The sequence below is a fragment of the Eriocheir sinensis genome, chromosome 53 (genome assembly GCF_024679095.1).
Source record: "Eriocheir sinensis breed Jianghai 21 chromosome 53, ASM2467909v1, whole genome shotgun sequence".
Taxonomy (NCBI): Eukaryota; Metazoa; Arthropoda; class Malacostraca; order Decapoda; family Varunidae; genus Eriocheir; species Eriocheir sinensis.
The window spans coordinates 1116797-1135944 of record NC_066561.1 but is presented as its reverse complement, the minus strand read 5'-3'; the positions used below and the strand labels follow the sequence as shown (position 1 = coordinate 1135944).

General features: G+C 42.5%; 1 protein-coding gene across 1 annotated transcript; it reads right to left on the bottom strand.

The window, feature by feature from the left end:
* Nucleotides 1-2374: 2374 nt before the first annotated feature.
* LOC126983105 (myb-related transcription factor, partner of profilin-like) lies at nucleotides 2375-18830 on the bottom strand. The gene is made up of 7 exons (XM_050835604.1): nucleotides 18810-18830; nucleotides 10860-11124; nucleotides 9220-9336; nucleotides 7223-7502; nucleotides 6307-6344; nucleotides 5292-5422; nucleotides 2375-2506 (listed from the first exon to the last, which is right to left on the bottom strand). The coding sequence occupies exons 1-7, from the start codon at nucleotides 18828-18830 to the stop codon at nucleotides 2375-2377; spliced, it is 984 nt and encodes a 327-aa protein (XP_050691561.1).
* Between the last annotated feature and the right edge of the window lie 318 nt (nucleotides 18831-19148).

Here is a 19148-nt window from a genome sequence, read left to right as displayed (position 1 = left end):
ACTCCAAAACGTTGCATTTCTACTCTAGTTGATATTAAGTTGAAGGAAGTGACGGTCGAGCTTATTTTTGAAGGAGTCAATCGTGTTACACTGGACCACTGATGGTGGAAGCTTATTCCATTCTCGCACTACAACGTTGGTAAAGAAAAATTTGGTGCAGTCTGAATTTACTTGTCTACATCTGAGTTTTACGCCATTGTTCCTCGTGCGCAGAGTGTCATCGATCATCAACAATGTTGATCTGTCTACATTCGTGAAACCATTAAGTATTTTAAAACATTCGATCAGTTTTCCTCTGAGGCGACGTTTCTCAAGAGAGAACATGTTAAGGGTATAAAGCCTTTCTTCGTAGGATTTGTTGCGCAAGGAAGGGATCATTTTCGTTGCCCGACGCTGAACACCTTCTAATTTAGCAATATCCTTTGCATGGTGGGGGGACCAAAACTGTACCGCATATTCCAACTGTTGTAGAGCGGGAGTATTACATCTTTATTCTTGAATACAAAGTTTCTTTTAATGAAGCCCAACATTTTGTTCGCTTTATTTGCTGCATCGATGCATTGCTGTGAAAATTTGAGGTTTGACGCGATTTTGACCCCCAAGTCTTTGATGCATTGAACGCTTTTGAGTTTAACGCCGCGCATTTCGTATTCGAACTTCTTATTCCTCGTTCCAACTTGAAGGACCTGGCACTTGTCTACGTTAAAGGGCATCTCCCATCTATCCGACCAAGCTGAAATTTTGTGCAAATCCTCTTGGAGGCTTTGCCTGTCTTCGTCAGTGAGAACCGAGTTACCAATCTTTGTGTCGTCTGCAAATCTACTAATGCGGTTATTGAGTCCAACATCCACGTCGTTGATGTAAATAATGAAGAGCACTGGGCCAAGGACCGAGCCCTGAGGGACGCCACTAGTGACCGGCGCCCACTCTGAGTTAAATCCGTCAATCACTACTCTTTGTTGTCTGTTGCTCAACCAATTCGCGATCCATTGGTTTACTTGACCGTCAATACCTATTTGCTTTAATTTGTAAAGTAATTTATGATGCGGGACTTTATCAAACGCTTTCTGGAAATCAAGATAGACTACGTCCAGTGATTTGGTTATGTCATAAACAGTGAAGAGGTCGTTATAAAAGGTTAATAGGTTTGATAGGCAGGATCTTTTGTTTCGGAAGCCATGTTGTGAGTCCCCAATCAATGAGTGGCTTTCAAGGTAACTCACAATTTTGTCTCTAATTATGCCCTCAAGTAGCTTACCTACAACCGAAGTTAGACTAATGGGCCTGTAATTACCTGGTACTTTTTTATCTCCTTTCTTGAAAATCGGTGTCACGTTAGCCTTTTTCCAATCTGAAGGGACGATGCTTTGTCGCAAGGACATACTGAATACGGTTGTGAGGGAGGAGAGTATTTCGCTCTTTGTTTCTTTCAGCTGAGTTGGATATACTTTGTCAGGTCCAGGACTTTTATTTGTTTTAAGTGAATGGAGAGCTTTAAGGACTTCATCGGTTGTTATTTCAAAATTAGGCAATGCATGCTCGAGATTTACAATAGTACTGGGCCTGGATTCACTAACGAGTTACGACGTTCGTAAGTCACAAAAAATGTCTTAAGGCAACCTTCGGCTACGTTGGGCTATTCACTAAACAGTTACGACACTCTTTCGGCACCGTAACTTTACGGCGTCTCCAGGCATGGCGTAAGGTATCAAAACCCGGACCTAGGGCCTCCACAATACAATACGGACCATGACAGAGGAAGAAGAAGAAGACCCGCGACCATAACAACAGCGAAACTAGCCCCATAAAACACTCACGAAGAAGAAACCTGAAGAAGAAACACCCTCCGCACCACTTCCATGGGCCAGTAGGAGTACCGCACCAACTCCTCCCCACAGCCGTGTGAGAGGAAAATATCGTTTTGGACGTGTTCCGTCACATGACTCAGCGATCACCTCCACCGCCTGCGCCTGCCCCTGACCCCTGGCAGGACCGTCGAGGAGACCAGTGAGCACCTTCTGCTGCATTGCCCACGCTTCCACTCTCACCGAGTGCTGCCACGATACCACCTCGGCGCTCCCTGGACGTGCCCACTTTCGACCTGCCCACCGTGCTGCTGGTGGCAGCAGGCGTCCACCCCTCACGGCAGGAAGCAGCAGCCATCCGCCTCACCTACGCCTCTTTCAGGAGGACGGGGCAGCAGATACGCCTATGAAGCCCTCACAGGACGACACAAGGGCTCATATGAGCGAGTAGATCGCCGCGGCCCAAAGCAACATGAACAAGAATCTTAAGAAGAAGTAGGGAGAAGAAAGAAAAAGAAGCCAGAAGACCCCAGTTTATTGAAGGTGAAGAAATGGAATTACAAGCAGTATTAGCTCACGACCGGGCTCTCAGGAGAGAAAGGGTCTTCAGAGACCCTTTGAACCCCCTGGAAGTGGAAGACGAACATCTCTTGAGATATTATAGATTCCCTCGTAGGGAAATACTCTGGCTCTGTGATGAACTGGAACCAGACATTGGTCGTGTGACAAGAAGATCTCATGCCGTCCCTACTCACACGCAAGTGTTGACAGCACTGAGATTCTACGCTAGTGGAAGCTTCCAGAGTGTTGTGGAAGATGCCTCTGGACTCAGCCAATCAAGTGTCTCACGAATAATAGGGAAAGTAACAGATGCCTTATTCAGCAGAGCAAGACGGGAGATAAAAATGCCAAGAAGTGCAGCAGACATAGTTGCAACAAAGCATAAGTTTTACCAATTGAGTAATTTCCCTAATGTGATTGGTGCAATTGATTGTACCCACATTGCCATCAAAGCCCCACAGATTAACGAGGATGTATATGTCAATCGTAAACAATATCACTCGCTGAACATCCAGGTGATTGCCAACTCTGATCAAGTAATCACAAGCTATTCAGCAAAATACCCTGGAAGCAGTCATGACTATTACATATGGAGGAATAGTTGTGTTCGCCGGAGCTTCAACAGAGGGGAGTTTGGACACTCATACCTGCTTGGTGAGTATTTTGTTACTTTGTAATTATATATCCCTGACATTGTTTTGCAGACCTGAGTGATCCATTTCCGAGACTGTAATTATATATCCCTGACATTGCTTAGCTGACCTGAGTGATCCATTTCAGACACTCAATTTCTGGGTAAATTATAATACTTTTTCATGTGGAGATTGTTGTAATCACCGGGAAATGGCTACGATAACCATTTAGTTAAATTGTTGATAGTTTCGCACTTTAGCAGTGATAGGTTACTACCCTTTGCAACAAAGGATTACTATCCTCAGGAGCAATATATTACTATTTTAGGAGGTAGGTTACCATTCGTTTGGTCAGTGGTTCTTAACCTTATTACTACCATGCCCCCTCTAGGAATTGGTTCTTCCCTCCACACGCCCCTTGCATCTGTGAATAAAGCTTCCTCCCAGATTTTAAAGAAAATAGTAAGCCCTATGTATGTAGTGTAGCAACTTGCCTGATGGGCGAACCTCCCATAACTCAATCTGCGAGGGGGGTACCTATTTGACCAACTGGTTAAGGAGTGGCTCTCTCATCTTGCTGGTTGCAGGTTCGATCCCCAGGGCGGCTAAACCTTTCCTTGTCTGGATTATTTTCTTGTGTGTTTCGTCACACACAGAGGTCGAGTATGAATATATTACCTGAGGAGTAAATTCTGGCATTTCAATTACACTATAGGAAATTAAAGTTAAGGCGATACTTTTGCATTTTCTCGTAAACTTCTCAATATTTGCCCACACTCGTCAAGAGAATAACACATTTAATTAGAGAAATTCCAAGTTTTACCTAGGGATCGTGCCCCCTTTGCAAATTACTGACACCCCCTTAGGGGGCCATGCCCTATCGGTTAAGAACCACTGCTTCAGGTTAATGTGTGTTTCTGTTAGTTTATAGATAGGTTGTAGGGTCAAGACAGCTGAACAATCTGTCATAGTGTTTGTTATGATACTTTCTGCAATAAATTCACCCTCACACCGTTATAGCTCTTTTCTGGTGAAAGTCATATCCACGTGAAAGAGAATCATACCTTACCTAGAAATAAATAGTATGTGTCTAAAATCGACAGCTTAGATATGCTAATCAATGCTTCAGACCTTGAAACTTGCATCACATTTAGGTTGGATATTTGGGTAGTTGTATTGTCACTGAAAGCCTCATTTCTTTGTCTGACAATAATATATAATTTACGAAAGTTAGTAAGGCACCATATAATATTTTGCTTGGCGTGTTTTACTGTGGTGTCATGCGTACTGTGTCTCGGTGTAATATACAATACACTACCAGGGTAATGTTTTCTTGCAGATGATCACTGTGTTTTTGTTAAGTGCTGCTGGCCAACTATGTAATTAGATGTGATCAATAATTTCAAACTAAGCATATATGCCTACCTAATTTAACCTACATAGGGATTGCTGGTAAATTAGTAACTAAACAGTGCCCTGTAAGGTTTGATTCATCACTCATTCTGAAAGCCATTAGTGCTGTCATAGTGGCCACCACTGATTTATAATAAAAAAATGCCAAAAGACTGATTTTGATAATTAGCAACTTGTCACTAAATATTTTTCATTGTTTGCCACTTCTATTGCTTGTAAAATAGGAAAAAAATATCAGCCAACAACTAATGTGTTCACTGTGGTGCAGATATTGCCAGGCTAAGGATACTAGGTATCACCCAGACATATGGCGTTGTGAGCGAGTGGGAGAAGAGATGAGAAGGGGGAGGGTTGGCTCAGTTTTGCATTGAGGTGGGAGAAAACTATCAAAAGTGCTAGTTCACACTCTATACATAACATTCACTCCATAAAAAGAGGCAACAAAACTTGCTGCCAGCTTTTAACACCTTTCATACAATCATCTTGAATAGACCTTTGACACTAGATATTGATGCTGACCTTTGTTGGGTTTATATTTAATTATTATTTGTGTAATTCCTATGGTTTGTTCTGTGAGTTCAATGTTAGGTTATGGTTAAGTTAGGTACTCTAGTGTTTGGTATAAGAATGGTATATTATATTAGTTCATAATAACTCGTGCACTGATTTTCTTCACACCAAACCTTTTAATTTGCCTCTGCTTGAAATGTACCCACATCTAAAGATTGCTCTCTCTCTCTCTCTCTCTCTCTCTCTCTCTCTCTCTCTCTCTCTCTCTCTCTCTCTCTCTCTCTCTCTCTCTCTCTCTCTTATATTTTTAGGTGACAGTGGATATCCCTTGGAACCCTTCTTGATGACGCCCATAGAAAATCCTGCCAACCCTGCGGAGCAGCGGTACGACAGAAGCCATATGAGGACACGTGTTGTTGTAGAACAGACATTTGGAACTCTCAAAACACGCTTCCGATGTCTTCATAGATCGGGAGGGGCACTCCAGTATGATCCTGCCCGCTGTGGAAAAATTGCAGTAGCTTGTATGCTCCTGCATAACTTATGTGTGAGGAGAGGTATACCCATGCAAGATGCTGTTGAATATCACGAGGAAGCTCATCCACCTGATATTGGTAATGTAAATGTTGGGCATGGGAGGGTTGAGAGGCAAGAACTCATCCAACAAGCATTTGTACTGTAATGCTGAATTGCCATATAATACATTAATAAGTTCAAGTACTACACAGTCTCAAGGTACTATGCTAGATTAAGGTAAATATACTGTTTTCAGGTTGAGTCAAATATCTTTATATATTTTTTTTATATATTATGTCAGTGTAAAAATACATTTCCTTACTCTTGTACTTATACTGCACCATTGAGACTAGAAAATAAGAGATCTTTTTGTAATAAATTTGCTATATATAAAAATTCTGAAGAAAAAAAATATTGTCTAAATTAACCGGAGTAATAAGATATTAAAATAAACACACTTTGACTCCATTGACAAGAATATTTTTTACATAAACACACGGACTACAATATTGGCAATATAAAAGGTTATTTTTTACATAAAAAAGTGACTCCATTGATAAGAAATAAGTAACTTATTTTAAACAAATACACAAGAACTCCATAAATAAATAAATGCATTTTTTTTACATAAACAGGTACTTGACTATTGTAACCTTATTTAATAGTTAACTGAAACTGGCTTCATAACTCCTAGCTGAGTACATAACTACGTTGCTGATTGGCTGTCGGATATCTCTGATGCCCAACACACTCGAATCAGCTTCATACTTACAGTGAGGAAAAAAAAAAAAAAAAAAAAAAAAAACGGTTGGGAATGAAAGATTTTAGACACTTATATGGTGGCTACATGACATAACTGCATTGGTTACCTGTCAGCAGCAGCCTCATGGCCGGGCACCAGTCGACTCTGTTTTCTAATAGTGATTAGTGATCTGGCACAGTTGTGGTGCAAGATGTGGCAGTTCACCGATAATTATTAAAAGACATAACCGACTGGTGCCCAGCCATGAGACTGCTGCTGACACATAACTAATGCAGTTATGTTACGTAGTCATCACATAAGTCTGTCTGAAATCTTTCTCCCTCAAGATCAGTCTTTCATGACGCAAGTAAGTGATGTCTTGTGCAAGCAATCACATACCTTTATAGAGTGGCATATACTTATCATAATTACTTTATTTTTACCCAAACAAGTTTTGCAAACCACTATATAATTGTAAAATCACAGATTCATCCTTAAATGTTGAAATAAATCTACCTATCTTGTGTAAGAGAAGCCAAGTAAATGATTATTAATATTTCTTGAAGGTCAGAAGTGGAAAGGTGCTTTTGAATCTTCCGGTTAAGGATTGATTCAAAAGCTTTAGATAGACAAGAAAGTAAAGCAATAGGACGGTAGTTTGAGGGATTGGAGCGGTCACCCTTCTTAGGTACAGGCTGTATGAAGGCATACTTACAGCAAGAAGGAAAGGTAGATGTTGACAGGCAGAGGCGAAAGAGTTTGACCAGGCAGGGTGACAGCACGGAGGCACAGTTTTTAAGGACAATAGGAGGCACTCCATCAGGTCCATAAGCCAAACCAAAGACCTTTACCATAAGAAAATGATTTACATTGAATTCCGTGCCCTGTAGAACTCAACAAAGTCCTGAAAACTTTGAGCCATGGAATTCATTGAAACTGATATTTTTTCAAGTGAATTAGCACACTTTTCAACACCAACCTTTATTTCTCCTTGAACTTGCAGCATTTCTGGTGCCAAAGGGTCTGTCTTTCTTTTGGGAAACCTCCCATGTGGATCCACCCTGGGCCTGGTAGTGTAAGGGCCTGGGCTGCTAGGTGCTGCAGCACCGGTCAGTCTTTCCAAAGTGAGCCTAGAACTGGAAGGCTCTGGGTGGCTTGGTGCTGTAGCATCTGTTTGCGTTCCTGAAGTTGGCTCAAAAGTGGAAGGGTCTGGGCTGCTGGGTGCTGTAATACCCAGCAGCCTTTCTGGGGACATTTGAGGCAGGAAGTAATCATGCTCCATGATTACATAATCCTCTTGAACTTCAGAAAACATTGAGCCTCCTGTGAAAGAAAATTAATTTACTTAGTCTTCATTAGCAGGAGTCACACTTGCTGCTTGTTAGTAGGCTACATCCACCACCCACACAGTTTACCTCTTTTAATTCTCAATGGCATGATTTCTTCTACTGATATCATGTGCAGAATATTATCCAAAGACTGTATATAATGAAAATGTAGAGTAATAGTATTTTTTTGCTGTGATGTATTTCATATTACTCTACAAATTTAAATTTAGAAAAATGAGCACAAAAAAAAATTTAAAAAAATACCATACAACATCACATTACTAACTCAATCTGCAACAAATGATTTTACAACAAGGAATATCACTCATAGACACTCACATCTCAGCAACTGGGTAAAGGCTATTTCAACGCAACCTAACTTAACCCTACCCAAACCCATTAACCCCTTCTTTACTGGATGTGTGTCTTGTGACACATATCTGTCACAGCTTGATGCAGCCACGAGGCAACGGGTGCACCCTGTGACACACCCATGTCAAGAGTAAAGCCCCATTCACACTGTGCTGACTAAGCCATGACTACCTACGACTCTAGGGTACACGAGGTCTTGGGTGTCGATGTGAAAGGGTCGGGCACGTCTTGAAAGAGGTCTTGAGATTGTTGCCGAATGCTGAGCGGACGTCAGGAGGGGAGTGAGGGGTCGTGAGGGTTAGGGCGACATGTTGGCAACTAGTTGGCCGAATGTCTCAGACAGTCGGCAAGACACCAAGATGCCAATAAAACCTCCCTCCCCTTCTTTAAGCGTGGGATCCAACTTGTCAAATGGAAAAGTCGCTGGGTTGTCATGGCAGAGTCGGTACAGTATGAATGGGGCTTAAGAATATGTTGGTTTTGAGGGCTCACAAGGACTCGGTTTTGGGGTTATTTAACAGCGTGAGGTGGCACCCAGTGCCTTGTGCCAGCATCAAGCTGTAACACGCATGTTTCATAAACACATCTGTTACAAAAAGGGTTAATAGAAGTTGGGGACATATAATAAGAGCTATGCATTGTGGTGGCACTAATCTTCATCACTTTAGCCCGTAAGCTTGTAGTTTGAAAGCACCCATTACCCTGGGACGGGGGCCATGGGGCCACGTTGCCATGCAAGTCACCATAATTTACCTTAAACAGGTTCTCCCCCAGGTACCTATTTATCAACCAACACAAGAGAAAGAATGAACACCTGTGTGGGTTGTGTGATGACTATCCTGGATTGAACCTGGGCATGCAGACTCATAGCAACAAATGTTAATCACTAAAAACTGTAACTCAGAAATCCAAAGAAAAAAAGACGCAACACTATTAAGGCGATCTTCAGAAGCTCAGAACATCAGCACTCATGTACCTACCATTGTCAAGAATTCATAAGGAGCTTACAGTCACTACTGCTTCTTTCTTTTCTAGTCTTTCAGTACTTAAACAAAGGCTTCACCTAAGGTTGTTCTAGTTACTCTATAAAATGGCATTGAACCAATTACCCAAGGACAGTGATTCCCAACCTTTTCTTTCAGGTGACCCCCACTCATGCACCTCTAGACATGACTGCAACCCCACTAGTTTAGTCGTATATGTGTTATTATAATGTAATAACACCATGTCTGATAATTTGAGGTTTTGGATACCCCAAGAAAAATGCTTAGTGACCCCACTTGGGGTCGCAACCCCAAGGTTTGGAAAGGGGGCCCTCGGACCTAAAATTAAAATAGTACCTGGAACTTCTTCAGAGTCAGGGACATCAGCATGTCCAGCAATGGCAACCTCGCTGATTAATGCAGCCATTGCTTCCTCAGCAGCGCTCAATTTGGTGTCTGCGGTTGGTCCTCCTCCTGAAGAAATAAAAAGTAACTATTATTTTTTTTGTGAGAGAGAGAGAGAGAGAGAGAGAGAGAATGAGAAAAGTTTTGATAACATGTCAGTTTGAAGAATATAAAGAAATTTAATGACTAAGTTATGGCAGAAGCAATGTCTAGATATATAATAAGCTACTGGGTACTTTCATGGGTTGTGTTTTTGAGCCTAGTGGTAATTAGATAAGGCTTCTGCATAATCAGTGTGAAAAACATTCATAAGGACCTGACTGATGTCCTTTGTGACCTTAGAAAATAGTTGTAAGGGTCAAAAGCATCCATGAATACGGATCATGAATTTCACACTGGTTTGCAATGGCCAATAATGTGGGCAAGACTTTAGATGTATTAAGTCCCATAAAGTAAGGTTAGCCGAAGGTTAATTACAAGAAAAGCACCCCTCAAGTTATGCAGTCAACTTGATGCTCATGAAACATTCAACCTGATATTCAGGAAACATTTGATTTGCATGAATTTTGTTAAAGTTGACAGAATTGCAAAATAAAAGGGGGGTGGTATGGAAATCAAATTTAACAGATGGGCAGCATACATTGAGCTTCTTTGAAAGCAGAGTACTAAATCTCACCAATCCACCACTTTTCATTAAGCTATTAATAATTTAGCATTTATAAGCTGCTATTAATTAGTGAGGCTGCTGTTCTTGTATTGATAGGTCACTAAATTAATGACAATAATTTACAATGCCTGGGTAAGTTATGGTTGCCCACAGGCTTACACTTCTTTCCTCAGCATGTGAGTCTTTGTTTATATATATATATATATATATATATATATATATATCTATATATATATATATTAATATATATATTTATATATATTTATATATATATATATAGATATATATATATATAGATAGATAGATAGATATAGATAGATAGAGAGAGAGAGAGAGAGAGAGAGAGAGAGAGAGAGAGAGAGAGAGAGAGAGAGAGAGAGAGAGAGAGAGAGAGAGAGAGAGAGAGAGAGAGGGGTAGGTTAACGTTCTAAATAACCGCTTAAGTTAGTGGCATAACACCTTGCAGGTGATGGAATATATAGGGTTAACTTTATAAGGTGCAGTAACATTGGTACCCATAATATACAACTGACTGAGGGAAGTCAAGGTGAATGATAAGAATTGCATGAAATATTACATGGGCTACCAACTGTCTTTTTTGCACGCACATATTTCTTAAAACTTAAGAGGCAATAAACTGAGAAGAAACTGTGAATACTGTATACTTTTGATTAATATACACAATGGAAGGTGATAAGTAAATAACTAAGCAACAATGTCACTAATTTTGCACCAATAAGTTACTATTTTAGCAGGTCAGAGCAGGGACGTGTGGCTCAGCAAGGACAACCCCAAGAAGGAACAAGTTAAGGTTGAGACTGACAAAAAGATATACATGTTCAAAAAGTTACCTAATGACACCTTCCTGTTGGTAAACGAGCAAGTTTTACTCGATAGATGATTGCCTGACAGGTGATGGGCTTACCTGTTCTCAGCATTTCCTGTCTTGCATCAGCAACCTTCTTCTTTACGAATGAGCGGAAATCACGAAACTTCTTCTTCACCTCGTCCTCAGTTCTTCTGGTGACGCCAACAGCGTTGACAGCCTCCAGCACAGCCAGCCACGCCATGTTCTTCCCCTCCCTCGTGACACGTGTTGAGTCCAGCTTACCCAGCAACATTGTTTTTCTGTCTGTCACCTCCCTAATAAGGACTAGAAGTTCTTCGTTGGAAAAATTAGGGCGGCGTTTCTTGGCTGAAGGGGCTGCCATGGTGTCTTCTTCAGCGTGGCTCCTGCGGCGTGGATAGAGCACGCGACGTTGATGTAAATGCGTAGTTGTAGCCTTTGGAACGGCAACTCCTGATTGCTGATGATGTCCCAGTTATTCTCTTTTTTCTTGTTTTCCATTTCATATGAGATGTTCTTGATGTGTTCATACCTTATGATTTGTTATTGTTTTCTTCACTGGCCCACGTGTAACTGTTTACGTTCCTGTGATTGGCTACTGTCTCTAGAGTACATATGTATCAAGCGTTCCTATTGGTTGAGGGAAAAATGTCAACAACAGAGGGACGGAACGGAACGGAACGGAACACCACACCACTGCCGTCTGTCGGCGGGAGTGTGAAACATCGCTAAGGCATGAAAATCTAAACATGGCGGACTTAAGATTTTTTTGGGAATAGCAAAATACGACATTCTTATCTCCGCCATATTGGATCCACTTAAGAACGTCGTATCTGCGAAGCGTTAGTGAATCCAGGCCCTGGTGTTGGTGGTAGCGAGAGGAAGACTGTTAGTATTAAACACCGAGGAAAAGTAATTGTTTAAGAGGTTTGCAATGTGTTGGTTGTCAGTCACTAGTGCACCGTCGCTGTTTGTTAAAGGTCCAATACCACTTTTGATCGCCTTTCTGTTGTTTATGTAACTGAAGAAAGATTTCGGATTATTTTTACAGTTGGCTGCAATATTTTCTTCATATCTACGCTTTGCCTGACCTACTAGTCTTTTTACTCGTCGCCTGGCATCATTATAAAGTCTTATGTTTTCGGGCGTGCTTTGTTCTTTCTTTAACCTGTAAAACAATTTTCTCTCACTGACTGATTGTTTAATTTCGCTATTAAACCACGGTGGGCTTTTATTAGTGTTAATTCGCTTCTCGCACAAGGGGACGAATGTGTTCTGCTGAGTGAGTAAGTGATTTTTAAGGATTAGCCAGGCTTCCTCTACGTTGCCGTCATCTGATAGTTGTATTTCTGTTAGTTTTTGTCGGATTTCTACGAAGTTAGCTCTTTTGAAATTGGGCACCTTTACTTTATTTTCAGTCACTGATGATTGAGCTTTAATGTCGACGCGCACTAATTTATGATCGCAAGAACCGAGGTGTTCTCTTACCGTAACACTACTGACTAGGTTATCTTGGGTCGTTATAACAAGGTCGAGTATATTATTTTGACGAGTTGGCTCAGAAACCATTTGGCTTAGATAATTTTCTTCTAGAAATTCGATCATTCTATGTGACTCGCCTTCTGTACCTGACAGTGTCGCCCAGTCGATATGGGGGAGGTTAAAGTCTCCTAATATCAGTGAGTCGCTGTTATTAAGTGACTGCCTTAAGACGCTGTACATTTCAAGGTCGTCATCGAGTGATTGCCCGGGAGGTCTGTAGGTGACAGATATATTTAAATTGACTTTTGCAATGTTTACTCGCACGCACAAATGTTCAACGTTACTGTTTCCCGGTGTTTTGTCAGTGGGTTGCAAATAGCTTTTGACATAAAGGGCGACGCCACCGCCTCTACGGTTTCCACGATCTTTGTTGAAGAGTCTGTAGCCATCTATGTTGTATTCGGAACTTAAATCAATATTTGTGGTGTCGATAAATGTTTCGGTTATAGCAATTATGTCAAAATTTTCTGTTAAAGCAAGACATCTCAGCTCATCAAATTTGTTTCTTAGGCTACGCGCATTGAAACTAAGGATTTTTAAGTTATCTAGTGGCTTGGTAATAGAGGTGGTGGTACTTGCGGGATCACGGTTACGGGCTACGGGGGAGAGAGAGAGAGAGAGAGAGAGAGAGAGAGAGAGAGAGAGAGAGAGAGAGAGAGAGAGAGCGTATAAGCAACTAGCTTTTGTAGGGGAATACTTATATAAACATTAAAGGGCAATGCAGAGATGAAAGAGGAGGAGGAAGAGGAAGAGGAGGAGGAGGAGGAGGAGGAGGAAGAGGAGGAGGAGGAAAGAAAACTGATGATGGTAGAAGAAGAGAAGGATAAAAATACAAAAGGAAGGAGGAGGAGGAGGAGGAGGAGGAAGAGGAGGAGGAGGAGGAGGAGGAGAAGTGTTAGCGAAGAATAAGAGGAAAGGGGATGAGAAAAGGGAATAAGGAGGTAAATAAATGTGATAGGAGAGAGAGAGAGAGAGAGAGAGAGAGAGAGAGAGAGAGAGAGAGAGAGAGAGAGAGAGAGAGAGAGAGAGAGAGAGGCACTATCTGTTGAGTGCCAGGCAGTTCGGCTTCAGGAAAAACCGGTCAGCAGCCGATCTCCACCTACTACTATCCAACGAATGGAGTTCACAGCTGGACCAAGGAAGAGCCACTGTTGCTCTGGCACTAGACATTGAGGGCGCATTTGACCGAGTGTGGCACACCGCCCTATTAGAAAAAATGAGAGCAGCCGGATTGGAGGGAAAGCTTCTGTGCCTTATGGAAAATTACTTAGAGGAACGCGACCTTCAAGTGGTCCTGACTGGGCACAAGTCCTCCCCACAACGGATCCACGCCGGCGTGCCACAAGGCAGCGTCATCGGGCCACTACTATGGAACATGTACATAAATGACCTCCTCCATCTTGTTCCTAGTGCCAAAGCGTTCGCCGATGACATCACTTTGACTCACAAAATAGAGCCAGGAGGAGAGGCCCAGGCAGCACGCCAACTAAGAGCCACACTCCGGCGAATTGCAGATTGGGGGAGTAAGTGGCAAGTTAAGTTTGCCCCTGCAAAAACGCAGCTGCTGGTAGTGGCCAGGACACCTGTGGATCTCCAGTTTGAATTCGAGGGACTCAAGCTGACGCCACGTGAGGAAATGGAGGTGCTGGGCCTCACATATGACTCCAGGCTGACCTTCCGCACGCACATCCAGCAGCTGGCAAGGGCAGCCTCACGGAAGCTGACGTCCCTACGCAGAATCTCCTGGCTGATGGACAGTCGAGGGCGTGAGGTCTTATACAAGGCACAAATCCGATCCTCCCTTGAGTATTCGTGCCTAACGTGGGGGGGAGCTGCCAGTATCCATCTCGCGCTCCTCGACAAGATCCAGGAGAGGGCGTGGAGGATCATCACGGATCGACAACCGACCCTGCAGACCCTCCAACACCGGCGAGACGTGGCCGGCCTCACCACTCTGTACAAAATACAGCAGGAGGGAGTGGAGCACCTGAGGACGCTGCGCCTGCCGGAGCGGGAGGTGACAGCCAACACCCGTTCAGCGGAGGCGGAGGCCCTGATGTAACCAAGTGTCTGTGTAAATAAAAAGAAAGAGAGAGAGAGAGAGAGAGAGAGAGAGAGAGAGAGAGAGAGAGAGAGAGAGAGAGAGAGAGAGAGAGAGAGAGAGAGAATCCTGTAACCCTAAAATTTATTGGTAAAACGCAAGACTTGTGAGGTCGCGCGAGCCAGGCAGTCATCCGGAAGGCAGAGAAGATATGTACTCACGCCACATCCGCCTTCCCCATCCACCTGCCATTCGCTACCTGTCTGCACACGTGGAAGCTGCAGCACTCTCACATCCTTGTTAAACTGTCACTAGGCTCATAAAACTACCCATGGAAATACCTGCATCATAACCTCTACGAAAGCCTTATCAAATGTGTGTGTGCTGGGCACCAAAATGTTGGTAATGGACTAAAAACAACCCTGCTACCAGCCTGTATACGTGAAACTTGCAGTACACTAACGGTCATGGTGCAGATGCCTTGTTAAACTATTACTAGGCTCATAAAACTACCCATGGAGATACCTGCAACATAACCTCTACGAAAGCCTTATCAAATGTGTGTGTGTTTTGGCGCCGAAATGTTGAAGATAGGTGAAAATATCATAAAAACGTGTGTGTGTGTGTGTGTGTGTGTGTGTGTGTGTGTGTGTGTGTGTGTGTGTGATGCATTATACGTATGTGCCAGACAAGTGATTGGGGTCAAATCCTCTCACACTGAAGGCTTCTTCGTAATGGCAGTGACCGACGGCAGTTCCACGGAATCTGCAATTTGTGTTCGGCTTTCGGGGCATCGCGGCGTTTTACCCTCGCTGATGACACGGGGGTCGAGGAAAGCGTTTTTAAGATAATGAAAGGATAAAATGATGTATGTTAGATGTATTAAGATTGTCAGATTAAGCAAGAAAAGACAAAATGTATTCTTGTCATTTGATTAAGGAAAGTAATTTTAAGATAATGAAAGGAGAAGATGATGTAGTATAATAGATACTATGGGTTTGTCAGGTTAGGCAAGAAAAGACAGGAAATTTATATTTGTCATTTGGTTAAGGAAAGTGGTTTTAGAATAATGAAAGGAGACGATGTACGTATATTAGATGATGGTTTGTCAGGTTAGGCAAGAAAAGACAGGAAATTTATACTTGTCATTTGGCTAAGTTATTATTAGGTAAAGGGTTGGTTGTAGTTATAGTTAGGTAGTTGTAGTTATTATACATATACTAATTTGTAGGAAGAGAGACATAAAAAAAAAAGGAAGAAAAGATTAGCTCCACTGTGTGTGTGTGTGTGTGTGTGTGTGTGTGTGTGTGTGTGTGTGTGTGTGTGTGTGTGTGTGTGTGTGTGTGTTCAGTTTAATCGCGGTAAGGTAAATCTCCACAAGTGTAAACCGGAGTGTGTGTGTGTGTGTGTGTGTGTGTGTGTGTGTGTGTGTCTCGGTACACACGTCAAACAATCATATTCGGAATTCCTTTTACTTCCATGTCTGAGACTGTAATTGCGGCCGTTGAAGTTCCGCCGTGGAAAATGAGGGGCGGAATGGAATGACTCACACATACACATTTCACGCAGTTTTTAGAGAGAGATGTATTCAGCGCATCAATGAACTGCGGGTCCAGGCTGGAGGGTCGGGCGGGAGAGGGGCAGACACGAGAGGCGAGAAGAGGCGAAGCGCTGGTTTGACACTTGACACCCACCACTCATACACTATTGACCGTGCTGGTTCACTCTGCCTATAGGAGAGTTGGAGCATAGGGTTGTCTGGGAATGTTGCGAAAGGCTGTCTCTAAATGGGTAAGTGTGAGCCGTGAAAGAACAGCATATAGACGTCCTCTCTGCCTATATGGAGGTGAGAGGATAAGGTTGTCTGGGAATATTGCGAAAGGTTGTCACTGAATGGGTATGTGGTAAGCATATATACGTCCTCTCTGGCTAAAGGAAGGTGAGAGCATAAGGTTATCTAGGCATGGGGAAGTATGGACTGTCTAAGAGCAAAATATGTCCGCTTTGTCTATAGAAAGGTGAGAGCATAAGGTTGTCTGGGAAAACTGCGAAAGGTTGTCTCTGAATGAGTAAGTGGTAGCATATATACGTCCTCTCTGGCTAAAGGAAGGTGAGAGCATAAGGTTATCTACGAATGGGGAAGTATGGACTGTCTAAGAGCAAAATATGTCCGCTTTGTCTACGGAAGGGTGAGAGCATCAGGTTGTCTATGAATGATGTCTGTGAATGGGCGTGTGAAAGAAAGAAAAATGTTATGTAAGCAAAAAAGAATACGGAATAATTTCAAGAGATAAAAACTGAATATTGATAGTCTTACCCCTTTGAAAATAAGCATAGTGGCGTTATTACTGTACGCAAACGTAAACAATCAACTGGCAGCGAGTTTGTGCCGTGTTAGAAAAGAACACTAAATGATTTCAAGAGATAAAAACCGGAATATCGATAGCCTTACCCCTTGAAAATAAACATAGTGGCGTTGTTACCGTACCCAAACGTAAACAATCAACTGCCAGCGAGATTGTAGCCTCTCATAGTGCGTGGAAGCTAACAGGGAAATTGTGAAGTGCAAGAAAATAATATGGAATGCTTCAAGACATAAAAACCTAAATGTTGATAGTTTTTCCATTTCAAAATAAGCACAGACACAGACACACAGGCAAAAAACAACAACAGACACACACACACAGAAAGACAGACAGATTGATAGATAAATGGATAGACAGACAGACAGACAGACAGACAGACAGACACACACACACACACACACACACACACACACACACACACACACACACACACACACACACACACACACACACACCTCTCTCTCTCTCTCTCTCTCTCTCTCTCTCTCTCTCTCTCTCTCTCTCTCTCTCTCTCTCTCTCTCTCTCTCTCTCTCTCTCTCTCTCTCTCTCTCCGCGGGGAAATCATATTAACAGGAAGAATTTGCCTCACGTCTCATACGGCATCGAAATAACGCGATTTAGGTCCGAGCGCAGAAACATAATATTATCAGCCAATGGAAGACGCGAGTGTGCGGAATAATGATCGGGGGGGGGGGGAGAGTGATGAAAAGCAAGCACATACACACACACGCACACGCACACATATACTTAACCCGCCCCCACACACACACACACTCACTCATATATACACACACACTAACGCTCTTTGTCGCTCTTTCTCTTTCTATGTCTCTCTCACTCACTCACCCATACACACAAACGCACCCTTCTCCTCCCTCTCTCCCCCCCATTCATTCCCACAAGCTCAAGGTGACATTTGAAAAGAAAGAGTCAAATCCCTTAGATCAAAATGATAATAATAAAGGGAATATAATATGAGAGTCAAGATGTGAAGTGTCTTTCCGTGCCGTGGACTAAAACATGAATAAAGAACAAATATATAACGTGCACGACACTGCTTCGGCAGGAAGGAAACAAACAAAAGAAGAGCGGCTCAGAAATCGAGTGTTAGGAAGCGAAAACTGAAAAGGGAAACTAGAATAAATAAACAGACATTCACAATATATCTCTCTCGCGCTCCAAACGAGTATGATACAAAGATGGAGATGAGATAAAGGGAAGGAGAGGAGAGAGAGCCAGGCAGTGAAGTGTATGAACTGTATGAGCATTGGTTGTATAAATGTGAGAGGATGGAGAACAGGTAAAGTAGAGGGCCATGAAAATAGAGGGAGAAAAACAGAAAAGGTATTGGACTCCATTGAAAAAAACCTGAAATCATCCTTACATCATTCACATAGGAATTTCCGCTAACATTCTACTCTCCCCTTGGCGTGATACCTTCCTGATTATCATTATCATTACTGGCTATTTTCACGTTAGTTATCCATTCCTTTTTGTTGAGTTTTCCATTCCTTTTCCTTGAGTTTTCCATTCCTTTTCCTTGAGTTTCCATTCCTTTTTGTTGAGTTTTCCATTCCTTTTCCTTGAGTTTTCCATTCCTTTTCCTTGAGTTTTCCATTCCTTTTCCTCTCCCAGAACGTCTCCGCCATCACAAGCTTCCTTTCTGCACTCTTCCTTACTCTCCAACCTCCTTAGCACATCTTCATGCTCCATCTCCTTCTTCATGCTTCCTCCTCCTCCTCCTCCTCCTCCTCTTCTCTCCTCTTCCTGCACTTCCATTGACGTTTCCTCTTTCCGGATGGCCTCTTAGGAAATTTCGCGGTACATGTGTGTGTGTGTGTGTGTGTGTGTGTGTGTGTGTGTGTGTGTGTGTGTGTGTGTGTGTGTGTGTGTGTAAAAAAACGACTATACCAAAAACTCTACGGAAACATCAACTAGACTTTCACTTACTATACGGTATACTATTACGGTTCTTTTAGGCAGAAATAGTCAGATATATGGGTGGATGGAAATTAGAGCTTTACGATCTTTTTTTTTTTTTTTGCACATAATGGTGCATAGTGATCGTCTCCAAAGACTAGCGCCGGCTTGAGGTTCATCCTGACGCTGCTTTGTGTATCTTTCCACCACACGACTATAACCTGCATCCTCACATTTACTAATTTATGTTTGGTTCCTGAGCTTTTGCCTGCATCTTTTTTTCATGCGAGAAGGGGAGTGCTTGAGTAATACTTTTCACTCTAACCCACTATTTTCTTTTGTTGCTGAGTTGATGCAAGGCAGTCAGTCTTCTTAATTTAATTGGAGCCGTAATAACCGAGGGGGTAGACTAACATAGGGATAGGCATAATTTTACCTTGAACCTCATGTGCTTCTGCTTAAAACAGACTTTTTCTCTGCACTGACAGACTTAACTA